Raw genomic sequence first — 17762 nt, 5'->3', positions numbered from 1 at the left:
AAAATGCAGCCTCAACACAGAAGGATCTGGGATCAATTTAAAGAAAACACACAGCTGAGGAGAAATGCTCAGCGGTGAGAGCTGGTGCGACTAAGAGCTGCTACGGTGCAGTGTCCAAGTGTTGTTTCAGCCAAGGTAAGCAGAACGGGCTGATTAAGAAGACTGAGCCTTTTGGCAACAGGATTACGGTACTCTTCCTTCTTATTCCGCTCAGTGCACCAGGTTATTTTTATTGCTGATCAAGTCCCTGTTCATTCCCAGTGTACCCACAGCAGCCGTGTATGGCTCAGGGTCCCAGGAAGGTGAGGACTGCAGGCGCTGTAAGGTTACGTTATGTGTGAACGCTTTGGATTATTGACCATTGCGCCTCCATGTCCTCCCCTCACCACGCTTGCTTTGAGAATTGTTACTTTCTACCTTCACAGGTCATTGCAAATACTTTTTATCCAGCTTCACCAGAAGTAAAATAGGACTCAAACCTGCCCAGGTGCCTTCAAACAGGTGTGGCCAGGATAGCAGTCTGGGGGTGGCACTGTGAGGTTGGACTTGTTCTCATCCTGCTCCACCTCTGCTTCCCAGGCCCAGGGTGGTGTTGGGGTGCTGGGGTGTTGCTGCTGTTGCAGGGGCAGGGATAGACAGAAGACACGTCCCCCTGGCTGCCTGAGTGCTTTCTGGTGCTACCGGGGAACTTTTTCTGTCCTTTGCAGCAGGAGGCTCGCCAGGGCAGGGGAAAGGGCACCAGAAGCCGGGAAATAACTACAAGGCAAAAGCACATAGGGATTGTCTTCCCAAAGAGTGTGCAGGAGGAACCCCCAAAAGGAACTGCGGTATTTGGGGGATAGGGCAGAGAGATCAGTTCCTCATCTAGGTGGGTCATATACATTCTTAACACACTGTTATTAATGTTAATCTGTAATATCACAGAAGTTTTACATTTCCATTGTAGTGAATGAGGAGGAGCTTGGAAAAAACAAAGGTGTATAAATGTACATGCATCTGACATGCATTTAAGTACATGCATCTGTCATTGCATGTACTCACCAGAGCTCCAGCACTGCACTGCTTGGAGTATCTCGTGACCTGAAACAGTAACTACTCGGAGGATACTCAGGTAAAAGCATCTTTAAGAAAGCTGTGGTAGATGAGAGCAGTTTAAAGGAAGACTTAAAATAATTTGGATAATTTAAAATCTATTATTTAGAATAAATCCCACTGAGTCAGTTTAAGAGTAACATCATATTGTTAAATCAAAACCTGCCCTGCTCCTCAGAGCTTTATACTGAGTATCAGCAAAATCTCTCCCCAAGCATGTACTCAGTTTTGGAATAGTCTGACAAGAAAAGTGGTGCTGCTGTTTAGTTGGTAGGAGATAAAATGCTGTGGAAAAATATCCTGTGTGCCATTGATGACAGTGGATCTAGAACATGGGTCTTTCATTGTAAAAACATGCAGAAGTTGGCCTCTGCTTGTGCAGTTTTTACTCAGCTGTTTTCTGTGGATGTTTTGTATCTGTATACCAAAGGAGATCTGTGGACCACAGGTTAAAAATGACTTTTACAGATGAGGGAATAGTGCTTTAATTTCTGCTGGTGTTTCCTCCCGTGTGGCTTGCGCAGGAGCTCTCTATCTGAAGCAGACTATAGAAATGCTTTTTCGCAGACAGGATGGTTGGTGGATTTGCAGCTGATCTGGCAATCTCCTGCTGATTGTGGTCTGCATTACAATGGTGCAGCTCCTCAGGCAGAACCACCTAATCCTGTGGGTCTGTAACCTCCCGAAGGCCACAGGGCCCTGCAGGAGTGGCAGCTGGAGGGTGCTGGGGCGGTGGGAGCTCGGTGTGCCGAGCTCAGTGTGCTGTGCTCACCTGCCTGGCACCCCGCGGGGGCTCCCGGCTCTGCCTGTGTTTGACAGAATGGAACTGCTGGGCAGGGTGTCCTTCCTTCTCTCGACCTGCACCGGCCCTTGGCCGGGGGTGTCAGGAATGTCAGCGCAGAGGCCGTGCCCCGCTGAGCGCTTCCCTGTCCCCAGGATGGACCCTTCTCACATCTGGAATTTCCTGTTTGGTTTCTCTCTGTTTAAACTCTGTCCAGAACACAGCAATTAAATCTCCTGTGCATACCAAACGCTCCGAAATCTCTGTGAGCTGCTCTGGGTCCCATGCTCTGCCATGGAGCTGCACACGTTTTAGCTCTGGTTCTGTGCTCCCTGAAGCACTAGCAGAAGGGGATCACCCAAAAATAACAGCATCTGGCTTAGGGAGTCACAGAGTACAATTTTCACCAAGTTCCAAAGCTGCAGCACTCTTCGTTCGTAGTGTCTTAACTCTGTTGCTGTCAAAAGCTTTTCTGTTAAATTTTTGTTTGTTTTCTGAAGATCTGAGTCTTTGGAGGGGCAATGCAGGTCCTATGATCTTCCTGCCCCCTTCAGGGAAGGTGGTGGGGGAGCTTTTCACCACCTTCCTGTTCCCTTTGATTTGCTTCTTGCATTCCTGCTTCCATTGCGTTTCCAGCACTTGTTTCCAGCACCGTGTTACCCAGGGCCAGGCTGCCCGTTCCTGGAACCCATCTTGGGGCTCCGGCTCTCACAGACGCCTGTTTGGTCCCGACGAGCGGGGTCAGCGGCCTTTGCAGTGGGGGTCTTCATGGGAGCTGTCTGTCCTCCCTGACTCACCTGCCTTTCTCCTTCTCTCCCTGCCTGCAGGTCCAAGCCGTACCGGGTGCGATGAGCGCTCCGTGCCGGCCCTGCCATGGAAGGCTGTGACTCGCCTGTCATCCCCGGGAAGGACAATGGGTGCGGCATCCCTCAGCACCAGCAATGGACTGATCTCAACAGCGCCCACCTCCCCGACACAGCCGGCAGCATGGAGCAGCCCGCGGCCGAGAGCCGCGGCCCCCTGGACAGCCTGAGGGTCCCTTTCCCCGAGCGCGTCCCTGAGAGCAGCGCCGCGGCCGGCCCCGGCGCCGAGCCCGCCGGCAAGGAGGTGAGCTGCGGCCAGTGCGCCGCCTCCTTCACCGGCCTGCAGAGCTACATGGAGCACCGCTGCGCCGGCGCCCGCCCGCCCCCGCCGCTCCGCGGGGAGAGCGGGAGCGAGAGCAGCGAGGACGGGGAGGAGGAGAGCGACGTGGAGAACCTGGCTGGTGAGATCGTCTACCAGCCGGATGGCTCGGCCTACATCGTGGAGAGCCTCAGCCAGCTGGCGCAGAGCGGGGCCGGCGGCGCGGCCCTCCCCGCGCTGCTCCCCAACTCTCTGCCCAAGCAGGGAGAGCCCTCCGCCACCGCTCCCGTCTACCCACAGATCATCAACACCTTCCACATAGCCTCATCCTTCGGGAAGTGGTTTGAGGGCTCAGACCAGGCCTTCCCGAATACCTCAGCCCTGGCGGGCATCAGCCCCGTCCTGCACAGCTTCCGCGTCTTTGATGTGCGACACAAAAGCAACAAGGATTACCTGAACAGCGACGGTTCTGCCAAAAGCTCCTGCGTATCCAAAGATGTTCCCAACAATGTGGACCTGTCCAAATTTGATGGCTTTGTGCTCTACGGGAAGAGGAAGCCCATCCTAATGTGTTTCTTGTGCAAGCTCTCCTTTGGGTATGTCCGCTCGTTCGTGACCCACGCGGTGCACGACCACCGAATGACTCTGAGTGAGGAGGAGCGGAAAATTCTTAGCAATAAGAACATCTCCGCTATCATCCAAGGGATAGGCAAAGACAAGGAACCCCTTGTCAGCTTTCTGGAACCAAAAAACAAAACCTTTCAGCACCCTCTCGTTTCCACAGCTAACCTCATAGGCCCTGGACACAGTTTTTATGGTAAATTCAGTGGCATTCGCATGGAAGGCGAGCAGGCCCTCCAGGCCGGGGCGGCCGGCGGAGCGGAGCCGCCGCCAGCGGGTGTCCTGGCCCCCGGCGCGCTCCTCAACCTGGGCGGGCTGACCAGCTCGGCTCTCAAGACTCCCATTACCTCAGTCCCCCTGGGCCCGCTGGCGTCCAGCCCCACCGCGTCTGCTGAGGGGAAGGACCCGGGGGCGGCGGAGGGGGAGAAGCAGGAGGGGGGCGATCAGGACAGCCTCTCGGAAAAGGCAGAGCCGGTTGAGGAGGTGGAGGAAGAGGAAGAGGAGGATGTGGAGGAGGAGGAGGAGGAGGAGGAAGAAGAGGAGGAAGAGGAAGAAGATGAGGATGATGAGGGTTGCAAAGGACTGTTTCCGAGCGAATTGGAGGATGAACTGGAGGACCGGCCCCAGGAGGACGCTGGGGCTGTGGCAGGTGGCGGCAGCAGCAAAAAGGACCTTGCTCTCTCAAACCAAAGCATTTCTAACTCTCCCTTAATGCCTAACGTGCTCCAGACCCTGTCACGGGGCACAGCTTCTACTAGTTCTAATTCTGCTTCTTCCTTTGTCTTTGATGGTGCAAACAGGAGGAATCACTTAAGCTTTAACAATGAGGGCGGTGGAGCCAGCGTAGCAGAGGGCAGCAGGAGGCTGGACTTTATAGATGAAAGTGCCAATAAAGACAATGCCACAGCACCAGAACCAAATGAGAGCGCGGAGGGCGAGGACGGGAGCTACATCTCCCATCACCAGCATGCTGGCCCCCTCTGTGAACTTGGGGGTGGGGAGTGCCCCTCGGGGAGCGGTGTGGAGTGCCCAAAGTGCGACACGGTCCTGGGCTCCTCGCGGTCGCTGGGTGGCCACATGACTATGATGCATTCTCGCAACTCGTGTAAGACACTCAAGTGTCCCAAGTGCAATTGGCACTACAAGTACCAGCAGACGCTTGAGGCGCACATGAAGGAGAAACATCCTGAGCCGGGTGGCTCCTGCGTCTACTGCAAAAGCGGACAGCCGCACCCGCGGCTGGCGCGGGGCGAGAGCTACACCTGTGGTTACAAGCCCTTCCGCTGCGAGGTCTGTAACTACTCCACTACTACCAAAGGCAACCTCAGTATTCATATGCAGTCTGACAAGCATCTCAACAACATGCAAAACCTGCAGAACGGAGGGGGAGAGCAAGTCTTCAGCCACACCGCTGGGGCGGCAGCGGCTGCAGCAGCTGCGGCGGCCGCGGCCGCCAACATTGGTAGCACCTGTGGGGCCCCCTCCCCCACCAAACCAAAAACCAAACCTACATGGCGGTGCGAGGTGTGCGACTATGAGACCAACGTAGCTAGAAACCTTCGTATTCACATGACCAGTGAGAAGCACATGCACAACATGATGCTGCTTCAGCAGAACATGTCCCAAATCCAACACAACCGGCACCTGGGCCTCGGCAGCCTGCCGTCCCCCGCCGAGGCCGAGCTCTACCAGTACTACCTGGCGCAGAACATGAACCTTCCAAACCTGAAGATGGACAGCACTTCCTCAGATGCACAGTTCATGATGGGTGGATTCCAGCTCGATCCCACCAATCCCATGGCAACGATGGCTCCATCTCTAGGTGAGGCTGAAGGGTTTTCCACCATGTCCATGTGTCAGGGAGGGATTGTGTTTGCGTTACCTCAAAACTCGTGTGTGGACAGGGCGCTGCGTGCCAGATCCTTCCATCTCTGCGGCTCCTGGTGTAGCACAGCCCCGGTGCGGTGAGTTACCTTTGGGTGGTGGTCGAGGATGGAGACGTCTCTTCTGCACTTCCCAGACCGGTTTGTCTCATTCTGGGAAAATACGTTACTTTTCTGGTACGTTTTGTAAGAGTTTTGGTAGGGAGCTAATAAACAGTAGATACTGACAGTTGCTGACATGCATTAAACATTCCTCCTCGTGGAAAGCATCTTTCCTGCAGCGTTCCCTAATGATTCTGCCTTGGTTTGGTAAAAGTGTGGGAGGCTTGGCAGGTGCCTTTGTGAGAGGGTCTGGTTGGCTGCTGGTGCTCTCAAAGGCAGATGCTGAGTTGGTTTGTTGCCCTGGGAAGAAAAGGTAAGCAAGTTTTAAGAGGCGTGATGTATTTGGTGCAAGGAGTGGTGTTCCTCTGCTGAAAAGACTGAGCTGAAACTGTTCTTCTGGTGCCAGCATGAGATGGAAAATTTGAGGCTTGACCAGATTGGGATTATTAAACTGAAGGGAAAGGGCTAGAGAGAGAGGAGATTATTTCCCTCTTCAGATGACAAAAGCACTTAAAAATGAACTGCTAAATGCATTTTTCCTGGCAATGAGCATTCATCATGTGCTGAAGTGGCGGTGCACTGGGTGGGAGCTGCCGTGGAGCAGAGCAGAGCACCCACCACGCTTCAGACACAGACACCCACTGAAATTACTGCTGTCTTTATGTTGGTTTGCTGCTGCTGAGAACTTTTCACAGTGCCTGGAGAAGGTATGTGAGATTTGCCACTTTACCTGCTTTGCTCTGCCCTGATTTCTGGGTGCAGCGCTCTGCTCTCCCCGGCCTGGTCCAGCCACCAGCACCGTTGTTACTGCTGTGCTCCGTTACTGGTTCGTTGAGCTCATGCGTGTTCTCCTTTCCTTCAGCTATTCATAGTACAGTTTATTATTAGTCCAGAAGGACATGAAAGTCACATGAGAGAATAACAACATAAGGTACTAAAAAAAGGAAAAAGAAAATGGAGGAACTCAAGTGACTATAAATTAATTATCTTTTTTTTTTTTCCTGTGGTTTCCCAGCTTGCATCCTTGGGAGGTCAAGGACAGGATCTTTTTAAGTGTATTTTCAATAGCTCCACGTTGCCGACAGATGTAATAGACAGTCATTTGTAATACAGCTTGTAATGTGTGAAGTTGCGGTGCTGTCTGTGGGTTCTGGAGCTCTCGGCCCCTCCTTCCCGAGGAGCAACGCGGCTGGTGTGGGAGAACCTGGGGCTGTTTGAGGTGGAGCCTCCCGAAGGGCACGACGAGGGGTTGTGGTTGTGCACTGCGTGGCTGTGGATCTCCAGCTGAGGATCACGGGGCGAGTTCTTCCCATGTCCATAAGCACTTGACATGAGCTCAGCTCGTTAGGCTCATGTACACACACTATGAACTTTGATAGAAGTGAAACAGATTTTTCCCGTTTTTACACTTCAGTCCAAAACTGTATTTGAGTAGAATATTAATAATTTGGAAGAGTCTGCTTAGGGGTTTTTACTGCATTATGTGTTCAGGAGAGACTGATTTAAAGAGAGGATTTGGGAGTATAATCTAAAAGGGATGCCTAGAGAAATCGCTGTGATTAGGAGATACGGACCATAGAAGGCAAGTGGTAGAATATTTAGTGAGCAAGTATGCAAGAGGAGCTGGACGGAGAGGATAATTCTGCCGTGGCAGGTAGGAATAGAGTAGGTGATGAAAAAGTTGTTTGCCTGCTCTGATGGAACGATGGGTTCCTGGCAGTACACGCAGGGGGCGTTTCCCATCCTGGTCTTTGTGTGAGCACCAGATCTGCTTTGTGGAAATGAGGTGCTGTTTCTTTAACAAGCTCAGTATTCAGGTTGTTTTTCAAGCTGCAGTTCATCCTGCTTTGGACTGTGATGAACATAGTGGTCTTGCATTTCTGCAGGAAAGACAGTAGCACATACCTGGCCCAGAGCTGTGGTCTGCACCAGCTCTGGTTATGTGTTTTTGGAAAGGTCAGCGTGGTTCTGCCTGAACTTTGTGTGCCTTGAAACATAGGAAACTAAAAGTTAAGGAAATAAAACCTCTTTTTGATTGACCGAGTAACTGTTGACCTGAAGGTTCCTTTAATAAGATTGCTGAGCTATGACGTAAGATCAAGGTAAAGTACCAAAAAGCTGTAGGAGGAGCTTAAATGTCTTAAAAATGGAAAAGGAGAGCAAGGTGGAGCAAAGGTCCTAAGGGGAGGCTGAAGGTTGGTCTCTGTGCTTGGGCATAAAAAGTTAATGTTAGAAAAAGAAAGTCTCTCTTGTCCGCACCTCCAAAGTGCTCTGATGTAAATAAGAGCTTGCTGCATCATTTACTGTGAGTGAAGAGCTTTGGCTTTGAAGAGTAGATCCGACACCTGAAGACAGTGAGTGTCCTGCCGGCTTTCCTTGACACGCTCTTGCGCTCTCATCATTAATAGTGGTTGCCTTTTCCTTGCGCACACAAAGCGTCTGTCAACGCTGCTTTTAGAAGACTGCCCACCACTTTGCACCCTTGGACAAGAGATGAGATTCAGTCGTGCTGGGGCGGTGCTTTTCAGATGGTGCTTTGCCGCATTCTGCTGCCTGGTTCCGAGGGCAGCGGGTGACCTCGCAGTCATGCTGCCATCGCTGGGACTTGCCATTTCTGACCTTTGTTGGATTTAGCAGGTACTGTGCCCAGGTACTGCATGAGGTAACATTTCTTGCTTCTCCAGGTAGGGAAATAAAAACAGGATAACATGTTACGCTGTTCTTGAAATGGCCATGGAGGCTTTCAGTGCAGCACTAAGGAATTTTGTCTTCTGAAACTTTGTACAAAGTATTTTTCCTGCCGCCTTTCATGGGTCTCTCAGAGGTGGGTTTCCAGGGCTGTCGTGGTCCTTTCCCAGCCCTGCGCACCGGCTGCGGTTGCTTTTGTTTGCCAGACGCGGTGCTGGTCGGCAGTGCAGAGGAGCAGGCGAGTGGACGGCTGCGCTTGGCTTTCGCTGTGCACTTGGTGGGTGCAAGAGTTGCACTGAGCACAGCATATGTTCTGCTCTGTGTTTCTCTTCTGTGAGTAAAAAATTCAGCTTTTCTGACCTCTTTCTCCCCTTTTTCCTTTATGCAGTGGGTGGAGAGATCCCCCTGGACATGCGGTTAGGTGGTGGACAGCTGGTGTCTGAGGAGCTCATGAACTTGGGTGAGAGTTTCACGCAAACAAACGACCCATCGCTGAAGCTCTTCCAGTGTGCTGTGTGCAACAAGTTCACGACAGACAATTTGGACATGCTGGGCCTCCACATGAACGTGGAGCGAAGCCTCCCTGAAGACGAGTGGAAGGCGGTGATGGGGGACTCGTACCAGTGCAAGCTGTGCCGCTACAACACGCAGCTCAAGGCGAACTTCCAGCTCCACTGTAAGACGGACAAGCATGTGCAGAAATACCAGCTGGTAGCACATATCAAGGAGGGTGGCAAGGCCAACGAGTGGAGGCTGAAGTGCGTGGCCATTGGGAATCCAGTACATCTGAAATGCAACGCGTGTGACTACTACACCAACAGTCTAGAGAAGCTGCGTCTTCACACGGTGAACTCGAGGCACGAGGCCAGCCTGAAGCTCTATAAGGTAAGGGTTGGCTTTTCTTCATCTTCCTTCATTGCCCAAGTGCTGGAACAAAGGAAAATCTGTTTGAACTGCAGTGGATTGTGATCCTTTGGAGAAGAGCTGCTCAGCTCTCCAGCAGGACCCAGTCTTGCCTGGCAGTGCAGCTCCTCAGCCTGCGTTTTGGGAGCAACCGTGGCTGTTAGAGCCTTGGGCCAACGGGTGTTCATGTCAAGGTGCTTCAGTGGGGGCTTGGGTGTCCTGTAGCACTGCATATACATGGTACTTCCGCACAAAATTTCAACAGTCGCTGCTGAAAACGTTGTGCAAGGTGGTATTTGCCACGCTTTTGTTGTCTCTTTTCTGTAAGGCGGTTTGTTAACCCGGACGGGATTCTTCACGAGCACTCAAAGGTTTGTGCTGTTGTCAGAAGCACGTCCGTCCTGGCGTGGAAGGGGACGGAGGCAGAGGCAGCTGCTGCGCTGCTCTGGTGCTCTGTGCCCCACGGTGCCGCGTCTGTAAGGAAAGTGTTGCTGGAGGCTGGAGAATGGAGAAGGCTGAAGGAGGAGCCCGTGTGTGTATGTACTTGACTGTGCATATGGACACACTGTATCTGGAGGTGTTTTGGGTTTTTGTCCACCGCAGTATTTGCACTGTGACTGCCATCTTGTTTCCTTTAATCTTTTTTTTTAATTATTTTTCCCCCTCATTTTGTGTCTTTTGATGATCTTGATAACCATCTTCTCTTTCCTCACTTCTTTTTCTCGTTCGCAACCCCCTCCCCTCGCTGGCCTGAGCCCTGTGGGCTGTAACCCAAGAGGAGCTCCGGATACAGTAAATAGTCCTTTCACTCGTGCAGCAGAATTGCTCCAGACGTTTCTATTGATTTTCACTGGACTTAAAGCTTCACCTTTTTCTCTAATCATCCCATAATGGCTTTAGTATGAACAATCAGGTACGAATTGCCATAAATCTAAGCAGCAGCATACCTTCCTTTGACATGTGCTATCCCACTCATTGTCTTCTCATTTCTCTCTGGGTTTTTTTATATTCTTTCTGTCCTCATCCTTTTCTTCCTGCTTTCCCTGAAACATGGTGATATTTTTTTTAATATAAGTTTACATACACACAGGCTGTATTTTGTGCTTAATTATTTATTTGAATATTTTTCTTTGTGTAATGTGACTTTAAAACATGACATTGAACTGTACAGTAGCCCATCCACATCACAGTGCAGACACACTAGATTGCAAAACTCCTGGATTTTTCCCTAGGAGTGAGCAGTTCCAGCAAATTCAGAGAGGAGAGGGACAACGGCAGCGTCATAGGAGGTTTGCCTTGAACTGTGGTTGTTGGACCCGCCTGCAGTTGATGGGAGCTGCCCAGAGGAGGAACATGGATCTGCTGAACTTGCTGCTGAGGCCAAGGCTGCTGAGCCCGTTGCTCTTGCCGTGGTCAGCTGGGATCCAGCCTAATGCAGCACAGTCTGGCTCTAAAAATGGTCAGGTCTACACATGAGCCTCTGCTCTCAGATGTGCAGGAGACCTGAGAGAGTAAAATCAACTGGAAACTGAGGGCAGGAGAGTCCCAGGGAGACTTTAAAAAGCCAGCTGGGAAACTGAATCTCCTCTCCCTGTGGAATTCAGTTTGGGGCAGGAAAGAGTTGTCTGAGAGCTCTATTATGTGTTTTAACACATAATATTGTTCTCTTAAATAGATATTGCAAAGGTTTAAAAAATCTTTATCTAGATCCTTTATCTGCAGTGGTTTCTACTGGGAAAGAAGCAATCAGCACTGGAATTCTCTCCTCTGAGGGAAAACGGGGCGGGGGGAAGTGAAAAACCCTCCACCAGAGTCAGGCTGGGAACAGCTGCAGGTGCTTGTAGTGAAGGTTCCTGAAATGCTTCTTCAGACAGGCCAAGAGGACTGGTCGGTTTTCGGGTTCATCAGGGGCCAGACAGCCCTGCGTCGCTTCTGAGGAGAAAGCAGTGAGAAACCAGATGGAGAGCAACACACCTCAGAGTCGTGCAGTCTGTGGTGTGGTCCATATATTAGCTTTCTTGTGTGCCTGTTTAAAGTCTGTAGCAGGGGACAGCGGATAGCTGGATCGGTGTAGCGGGAACTGGTGTTGGGCTCACGGACAGCCCGTCGGTGGATGGAGCGGCCCCGGTGCGGCTCCTCGGCGCTGAGCGGCCCTGTCTGTGCTCCGGAGATGTGGGGGAGTTCACAGAACGGCTGCTCTTCTCTCAGGCCTTGGTGTGGTCTGCAGTAAATTGAGATTGATTGGATGTTATTTTTCCTCTTGCTAATGTAATCCATTAGCCTGGCACATGCATAATCAGTTTAGAGCACAGTTAACTGGATGTAATCGAGTTCTTCCCTGCCTGCTGGAGAAAATCCTCTCCAGATGCTGCTGGGTGAGAGCGCGCACTAGGCTTATCACACACAATCCTCCTTTTTCTGCTTTCTGCCGTTTTCCTTTTAAATCACATGTTGTTGGCTGCTTGCGTTGCCCAAGAGCCACTTCTGTTAGTGCTACTTGCTGCCAAAAAGTGTGATCTGGAGGCACTGTTAGCCTGCAGCGGGTGAACCTTTTAGTCTCCTCCTGTAATGCTTCCAGAGCCCGAGGAGAAGGTCTGGGCTGCTGCTGCCATCTTCGTCCTGCCATTGCAATAGCTGGTGTCAGGCCTCTTCCCGGGGCAGGGTCCTTGCTTATGACAAGAAACTGGAAGATCTGATAATCTTTCCTCTATTCTTATCTTCTCCCTGAGTCCCTACTGTCCCCCTAAAATCCTGCGACTAAATTAGAAATCCTGTCATTTATCTTGCACTTGCCAGGGGAGCACGGTGCTCGTGCCTCTCACCATGACTGTGCATCCCCTGGGTGCAGCTGGTGGGTTCTGTGTTCTGAGAAATGACCCGGAAAGCAAAAGAACCATCGTAAAGGTGTGTGATTAAGTTTTTGAGGTAGATGTACTGGCTGGAGGTAGCTGCCAGGTTTGAAGAGCCTTCATCTCCTGGCTGGGACAGCCTGACGAATGTGGTGAGTCTGGTGGTTGGAAGCGGAGAGGCAGAGGCTGTACGAGCTCTTGACAAGTGCAGGCAGACGGCAACAGAAGCCAAGTCCTGTCTCCTCGTGACCGTGGAGGACTAGAGCAGACTCAAAGCAGAGCAGCGTTCCCCACATCTGGAAGAGGTCGGGCGTCTCTTGCACAGGTGGAATTTCCAGAAGGAATTAATCTGCTCAGGCAAGAGCCACGTTTGGACGTTTCCTACAACTTCCTGAAAATCCCCAGTTCAAAACCTGCAACTCAGAAGAAGTTTAAACAAAGAACTACTGAAGAAACACATTGCTGACCAGACTGCCAAATGAGTGCATTCAATGAGTTCATTCAGTGTCTTCCTTTTCAGTTTTTCCCAGTGCTGAGTTAACTTTTAGGGAATAGGGAGTCTGAAGGAGAGGGTTTGGGTTACTTGATGGCCTGCATAGAGGTTCTTTGTTAACTAGGAGATGCAGACTGCAGAAAAATGACCCCTCAATATCAGTACTGGAGATACTAGCAGTGATGAAACTCTGTGGCTCTCGGCTGACCTGGAAAGAAGTGAAGATGACCTGTGGGAAGGAAAACAGGAGGCGCAGCTGTAACCCAGCAGCCTGCGGCTTGTCCTGCTTCTTCACTGGCGCAGCAGGAGTTTGAGCGTCTCTTGAGTGGGAAGGCTGAGCTGGAGGGACTGCAGGGAGATGTGGAGCTATGCTGGGGTTTGGGAGCCAAGCTTTATGGTTCCAGTTAAGTACAAACACAAGACAGACCGAAACCAAAAGCACATGTTCTGTGCAGTGTTAATTGAAGAGCTGTGGTGGGGCTGTGCGTCTGAAATGAAAATACTGATCCAACAGGCAGTTGAGAAAACTGGTGGGAAGGAAGGAAACCCCAGGGATGCAGGTGGGCGAGTGACAGAGGAGCTGGGGTGACTGGGCATTAACTTGACTCCAGTAAAATACCATCGAATTCCCAGCAGTGATTTAGATCACTTGGTTAAGAAGACGGGACAAGGCTGGATCACCAGGTACCGGACCAGGATGGTGGCTGCGATGTCTTTGGCAGCTTGCAATGTAGAAAGTGCTGGAGGAGACTGTTCGGCTGGCGCTCTGCACGTGGGGTAAACGTAATGGCAGCGTGTGCCGCAGAGACCAGACCGCTGGAGACTCAAGTGTCAACTGGAGGAAACTTGTTGGAAAATCCAAAAAAAGTTTTAATTCCAGATGATGCATGGAATATTGTATGAGATGTAGCTACTGAATGATAATGATAATGCATTCAAATCCAATGTCCTTCCATAATATAATAGAAACAGGCAAAAAGAGCATTTACCATAATAGTATCTAGATTTGAAGTTAAAACTACATGAAAAGGGGTGAGCTACTGTTAGAGAAATTAAAAGGGTGTGATATGTGCAGGTCACGGAGGATTTACTTAAAACCACGTTAGGTGCTCGTATTAAATGTATACTACTCATGAGAAAAAGCTGAAAATGAGCGGGGGGATAGCCTGCCAAAGTCCACAGACAGTCCAACGTGATTAAATAGGAAAGTATTTCAAGGGAAGACAGAAAAAGGAAAAGGGAAGAAGGAGCACAGCATGGGGAGGGGAGGAGGAGTGAATTCTCGCCTGTGTTTCAGAGAACTGCAGGATAAACCACAGAGGCGTCTCAGGCGGAAGTGCTAGGGACAGAACCGGGACCGGAGGGTTCTGCAGGGACCTGTGCCTGCAGTGGGACAGTTGTGGCAGTGCTGTGTGCCGGAAACTGCAGAGCGTGAAGTCAGCAGATGGACAGAAGCAGTAGCAAGCAGAGTCTGAGCAGGCGTATGGGTGAGAAGGGCGCCCGTCCCTTCGGAGCGGGGCAGCCTGGGCAGGGCTGGCTCGGCGCTTCCTAGAGGTCGGTTGGTCGGTCTGTCTGTCCTGTGTCACAAGACGTGACCGCAGTCCTTGCCGGTGAGCGGCGGTGGTGCCATCATCGTGGGACCAGCCCGGCCCGGCGAGTCACCGGCGTGATTCAGCTCTGAAATACCCAAATGACTTAACGTAGGTGAAAGGAAATGCGGTTGGGTTTTGATTTTTGTCAAAAACTTCTTTCGCTCTCTGCCTTTTAAGGTTCTTAGGGTAAAGTTGCCCACAAAGAGTCTGTTGTGCTTGTTACAGAGGATTTAGAGCTGTATTAACCTTTGATTTACTCAGTCTCTGCCTTCTGTGTGTTTTGGGTTTATTTTTGCAAGCTTATCTTTTGAACTACAGATGCAGTGTCAGAGCTCTGACTTACACTCATGAGTAACACAAATTGTGCCAGAATCCTGTTTAAATTATAGAGCATAAGGGAATTTTAGCTGATTTCCTACAATGTCTTAAGTTAAAATTCCAACAGCAGCTTCACAAGTGAAATACCCATTTAAGTCTCCCCGCAAAGTCATTTTTAAAGCTGGTCTCCAAAACCTTTAATTCAAATCTGCCATCCTCTAGTCTTGGATAAACTCATAATGAAAGATAAGCTTAGGAAGTGAAGCGTGCTTAAATCTGGAATGAACTTTGAGCCCTGCTGAACTCCCAGCTGGAGCAGCTGTGTGAGCTCCAGCCTGGGCCGGACTGAGCCCGTGTGCGTTGGGCTGAGCTCAGCCCAGCCCTGGGACGGGGTTGCTCGCCCAGACCCTCCACACCCCCGAGCTCTGTTCTGCCTCCTCTCGCCTTCCAGAAATTCAAGCAGCACTTTGCTTCTACACAAAACTGCTTTTCACAGTACAGTCAATTAAAGGAGGAATGAACCCTCATGATCTGGTTCTACTTTTGCATCCTGTTGGGTTTGCCAAGTATTTTAATACAAAAACCACTCACTATCCGTTTAACCCTTTCAGAAACCTCCCTCTTGGGACTGCGCCTTTCTCTGAGTGACAGATTGCTCCAGCACATCACCCTGGCATAGAAGTAGGTTTTTACCTTCCTTTAGGTATAATATGTGATGATAAAGTATGTTAGAATAGGATCAAAAACCACTTTGTCTGTACTGCTTTTTTAAAGGGTTGAAATCAAAACTATTGAGAATACACAGCACTGCTTGCTATATGTTTTATTTATGGTCTTCAGTCACTTAGATTTTTCTTTCAATGGTTTTCCCCCAAGTACTGAGCCATGTGCAACCAACAGCCTGGTGAAGAAGCTGCCCTGTGAAAGCAACTTGAATAACAATTGAGGGAGACAGCAGCTGGAAGGGGAGCGAGTGATCTCGGCTGCAGGAGCCAGGAGTTGGCCAAAGCATCTCACCAAAGCCTTCTGTCAAACAGGACTTCAAGTTCAAAATATTTGTGAGAATTGGTTAAAAACAAACAAACAAAACCCAAACGAGGGAAGGACACCTTGCCAGGCTTTATCCTCGTGTGCCGAAAGGGGCAGTTTGTCCCAGCTCTGCCGCGGTCCCGGGCTGGGGGCTGGCAGGGCTGACGCTGGAGCGAGGGGTGTCTTGAGCTGTCCTGGACCTCAACTCTTCTCTCGTAAAGTGTCACTATTTTAACGAGGTGGCAGCAGTGGGAATGTTGTGCGACATTTTCCCATGTATGATGCCAGTTTTGTCTGTTTACGGTTCATTTTTTTATGTCAGTATTTCTGGAACATGTGATACATATTTAAATTTCAAAGCAGGAATTTCTGCCATTTCAGATGATGCTTGTACAAACTGTCAGGGTGAGCACAGGCGATTATGGTCCTTGCCCCAATGTTGAGCCGTTATAGCAGGTCGTGCTGTGGTGGTGTAAGCTCAGGGACCTGCTGTCCCTCCTGTCCCGGTGTGCCAGGTTGCTGCTCTGCAGGGGAGCTGGAGGGTGAGAGTGTGGTGGAGATGCAAAAGACCTGCATTTGTTCTCCAGGTGATGGGCCGGTGTGAGCGCAGGCTGGTGCAGAGCTGTGTGTCCACCTGCTCTCTGCCAGCAGACCTGGCGCTGCGGCGGGAGATCCCGTCAGGAGAGCTGGCCTGAGATTTGTTCTGACAGGTAACAGGCCCATTTGTCAAGGGCCTTATCCCGGTGCGTTTGTCAGGGCTCTTGTCCTGATGCTTTTGCAGCCACCTGATGTGTGTAGTTGGAGACAAGCAGTGGGACTGAGCTGGCCCGGGTGGAGCAGCGGCCGAGCTTTGGGGACAGTTCTGCAGGGCGGGGTTGCAGTGCGGGGCTTGTAAGTCCTGCTGGAGCCTGTGCCTGAGCGGGTCCCCTGCCTGATGACCCTCTGCTCCCATCTGGGTGCCCGTGTTCCTCCTCGCGTGCCTGCAAGTCCTGGGAGATGCTCTTAGTTCCTTTGCATGGCTGGGGCGGGTCAGCCTTTCAGCGCCGCGGGATCGGTCCTGGCCAGGTGACGGCAGCGTAGCTGCCTGCTCTTTGAAGATGAGCTTATTAAATAATGGATGGCTGTTCATTACTATCCATCTCTGACAGTGGGTTGATTTGCAAGCTGGGAAGGAGGCCATAAGGTGCTTTCCCCACCCTGTTCTGTGTGATATGTTGGGCTCTGTTAATGCAGCCAGGTTACAAGGCGCGTTGTCATCTTCCCTCCTGAGATAACTGAGCTGTTCCTGAATAAATTTTGTAACAGTTAAACTCCCAAAATAATTGTACTGTGGAAGTGGCATAGGAGGTTCTATGTTTGGTATCTCTTAGGGAATTCATTAAATTACAATAAATAATGTATGCACAATACATAACTTATTACCATAATGTTCTTTTGGTCCTACTTGCCAGTCCTAAAAATTCTGGCCTTGCACTGTAATGTGTGCAATCAAGTTCTGCAACTCAAATTAGGCAATAAGTCACACTTGTGCAACAGGTTCTTTGGAAGTTGTGCCTTTGGGTACAGTTGGACAAGCTCCGGTAAACCTCATTGCCGCTCTTTGAAGATCCTTGTCTCCGGGTTACGTTGTCTGTGTGCCAAGGCTGCTGCCCACGCCGCGGAGCCGCGGGCAGAGCGCCAGGGCGCCGAACCCAACCGCTGCCGGAGCACGGCCCTGGCCCCGAGCTGCACAGTCTTCAATGCCACCGCTGCCTGGGAGGTGAATATTTATGTAAAACCTGAGAGATGCCAGTTGTTCCCTGGCTGCAGACGCTGTGCTGGGGTGTGCACAAGGAGCAGATCCCAGCTCCTCGTGGCTCTGGCAGGGGCTCGGCGTGTCTGTGCAGAGCAAAGATGATGAGCTCTGGTGTCAGTTGACTTTTGGTAGTGCTGTGTCATCGTTCTCTAAAACTGCCTTCCTGCTACCATATTTTGAACCTTCCCATGAGCTGTGAGGAATTGAATCTGGCTGTTGTGGCACAACAGGGAAAAGCTGCTGGGATCAGCTTGCAGTACAAACACTTGCTTAGGCACCAGTTTGATTTATGTTGGAGCTGCCGTACAGCTCCTTTGTTAAACTACTTTTTTCCTGACACCAGAAATGAATGCCGTGATTACTTCCTTCCCTCTCTTGCTCTGCGTTTAAAGCAGGGTGGTCGTTTTCTAAGAAGGTACCTTTGTGTGGTTGTTGAATCATCAGTGCAGTCAGTTAATCCCAGGATCCTGGTTTCCTCGTTGTCCCAAGCATCA

The 17762-nt window shown here is 50.8% G+C and overlaps 1 protein-coding gene across 3 annotated transcripts in view; it reads left to right on the top strand.

Annotated features, from left to right (window-relative positions):
* ZFHX3 (zinc finger homeobox 3) overlaps positions 1-17762 on the top strand; it is a 562868-nt gene that overhangs the window by 466005 nt on the left and 79101 nt on the right. For 2 of the 3 annotated variants that reach the window (XM_082062573.1, XM_082062572.1), the window contains 2 exons: positions 2701-5438; positions 8678-9174. In XM_082062573.1, coding sequence (XP_081918699.1) covers positions 2747-5438; positions 8678-9174 — 3189 coding nt within the window. In that variant the 5' untranslated portion in view covers positions 2701-2746. The remainder of the gene's footprint in view (positions 1-2700; positions 5439-8677; positions 9175-17762) is intronic. The other variant, XM_082062574.1, reaches the window with a different exon arrangement.

This window comes from Streptopelia decaocto (genome assembly GCF_964273445.1).
Source record: "Streptopelia decaocto genome assembly, chromosome: 11".
Classification (NCBI taxonomy): domain Eukaryota; kingdom Metazoa; phylum Chordata; class Aves; order Columbiformes; family Columbidae; genus Streptopelia; species Streptopelia decaocto.
The sequence above is the reverse complement of the archived record's forward strand: the minus strand, read 5'-3'. Positions and strand labels throughout refer to the sequence as shown.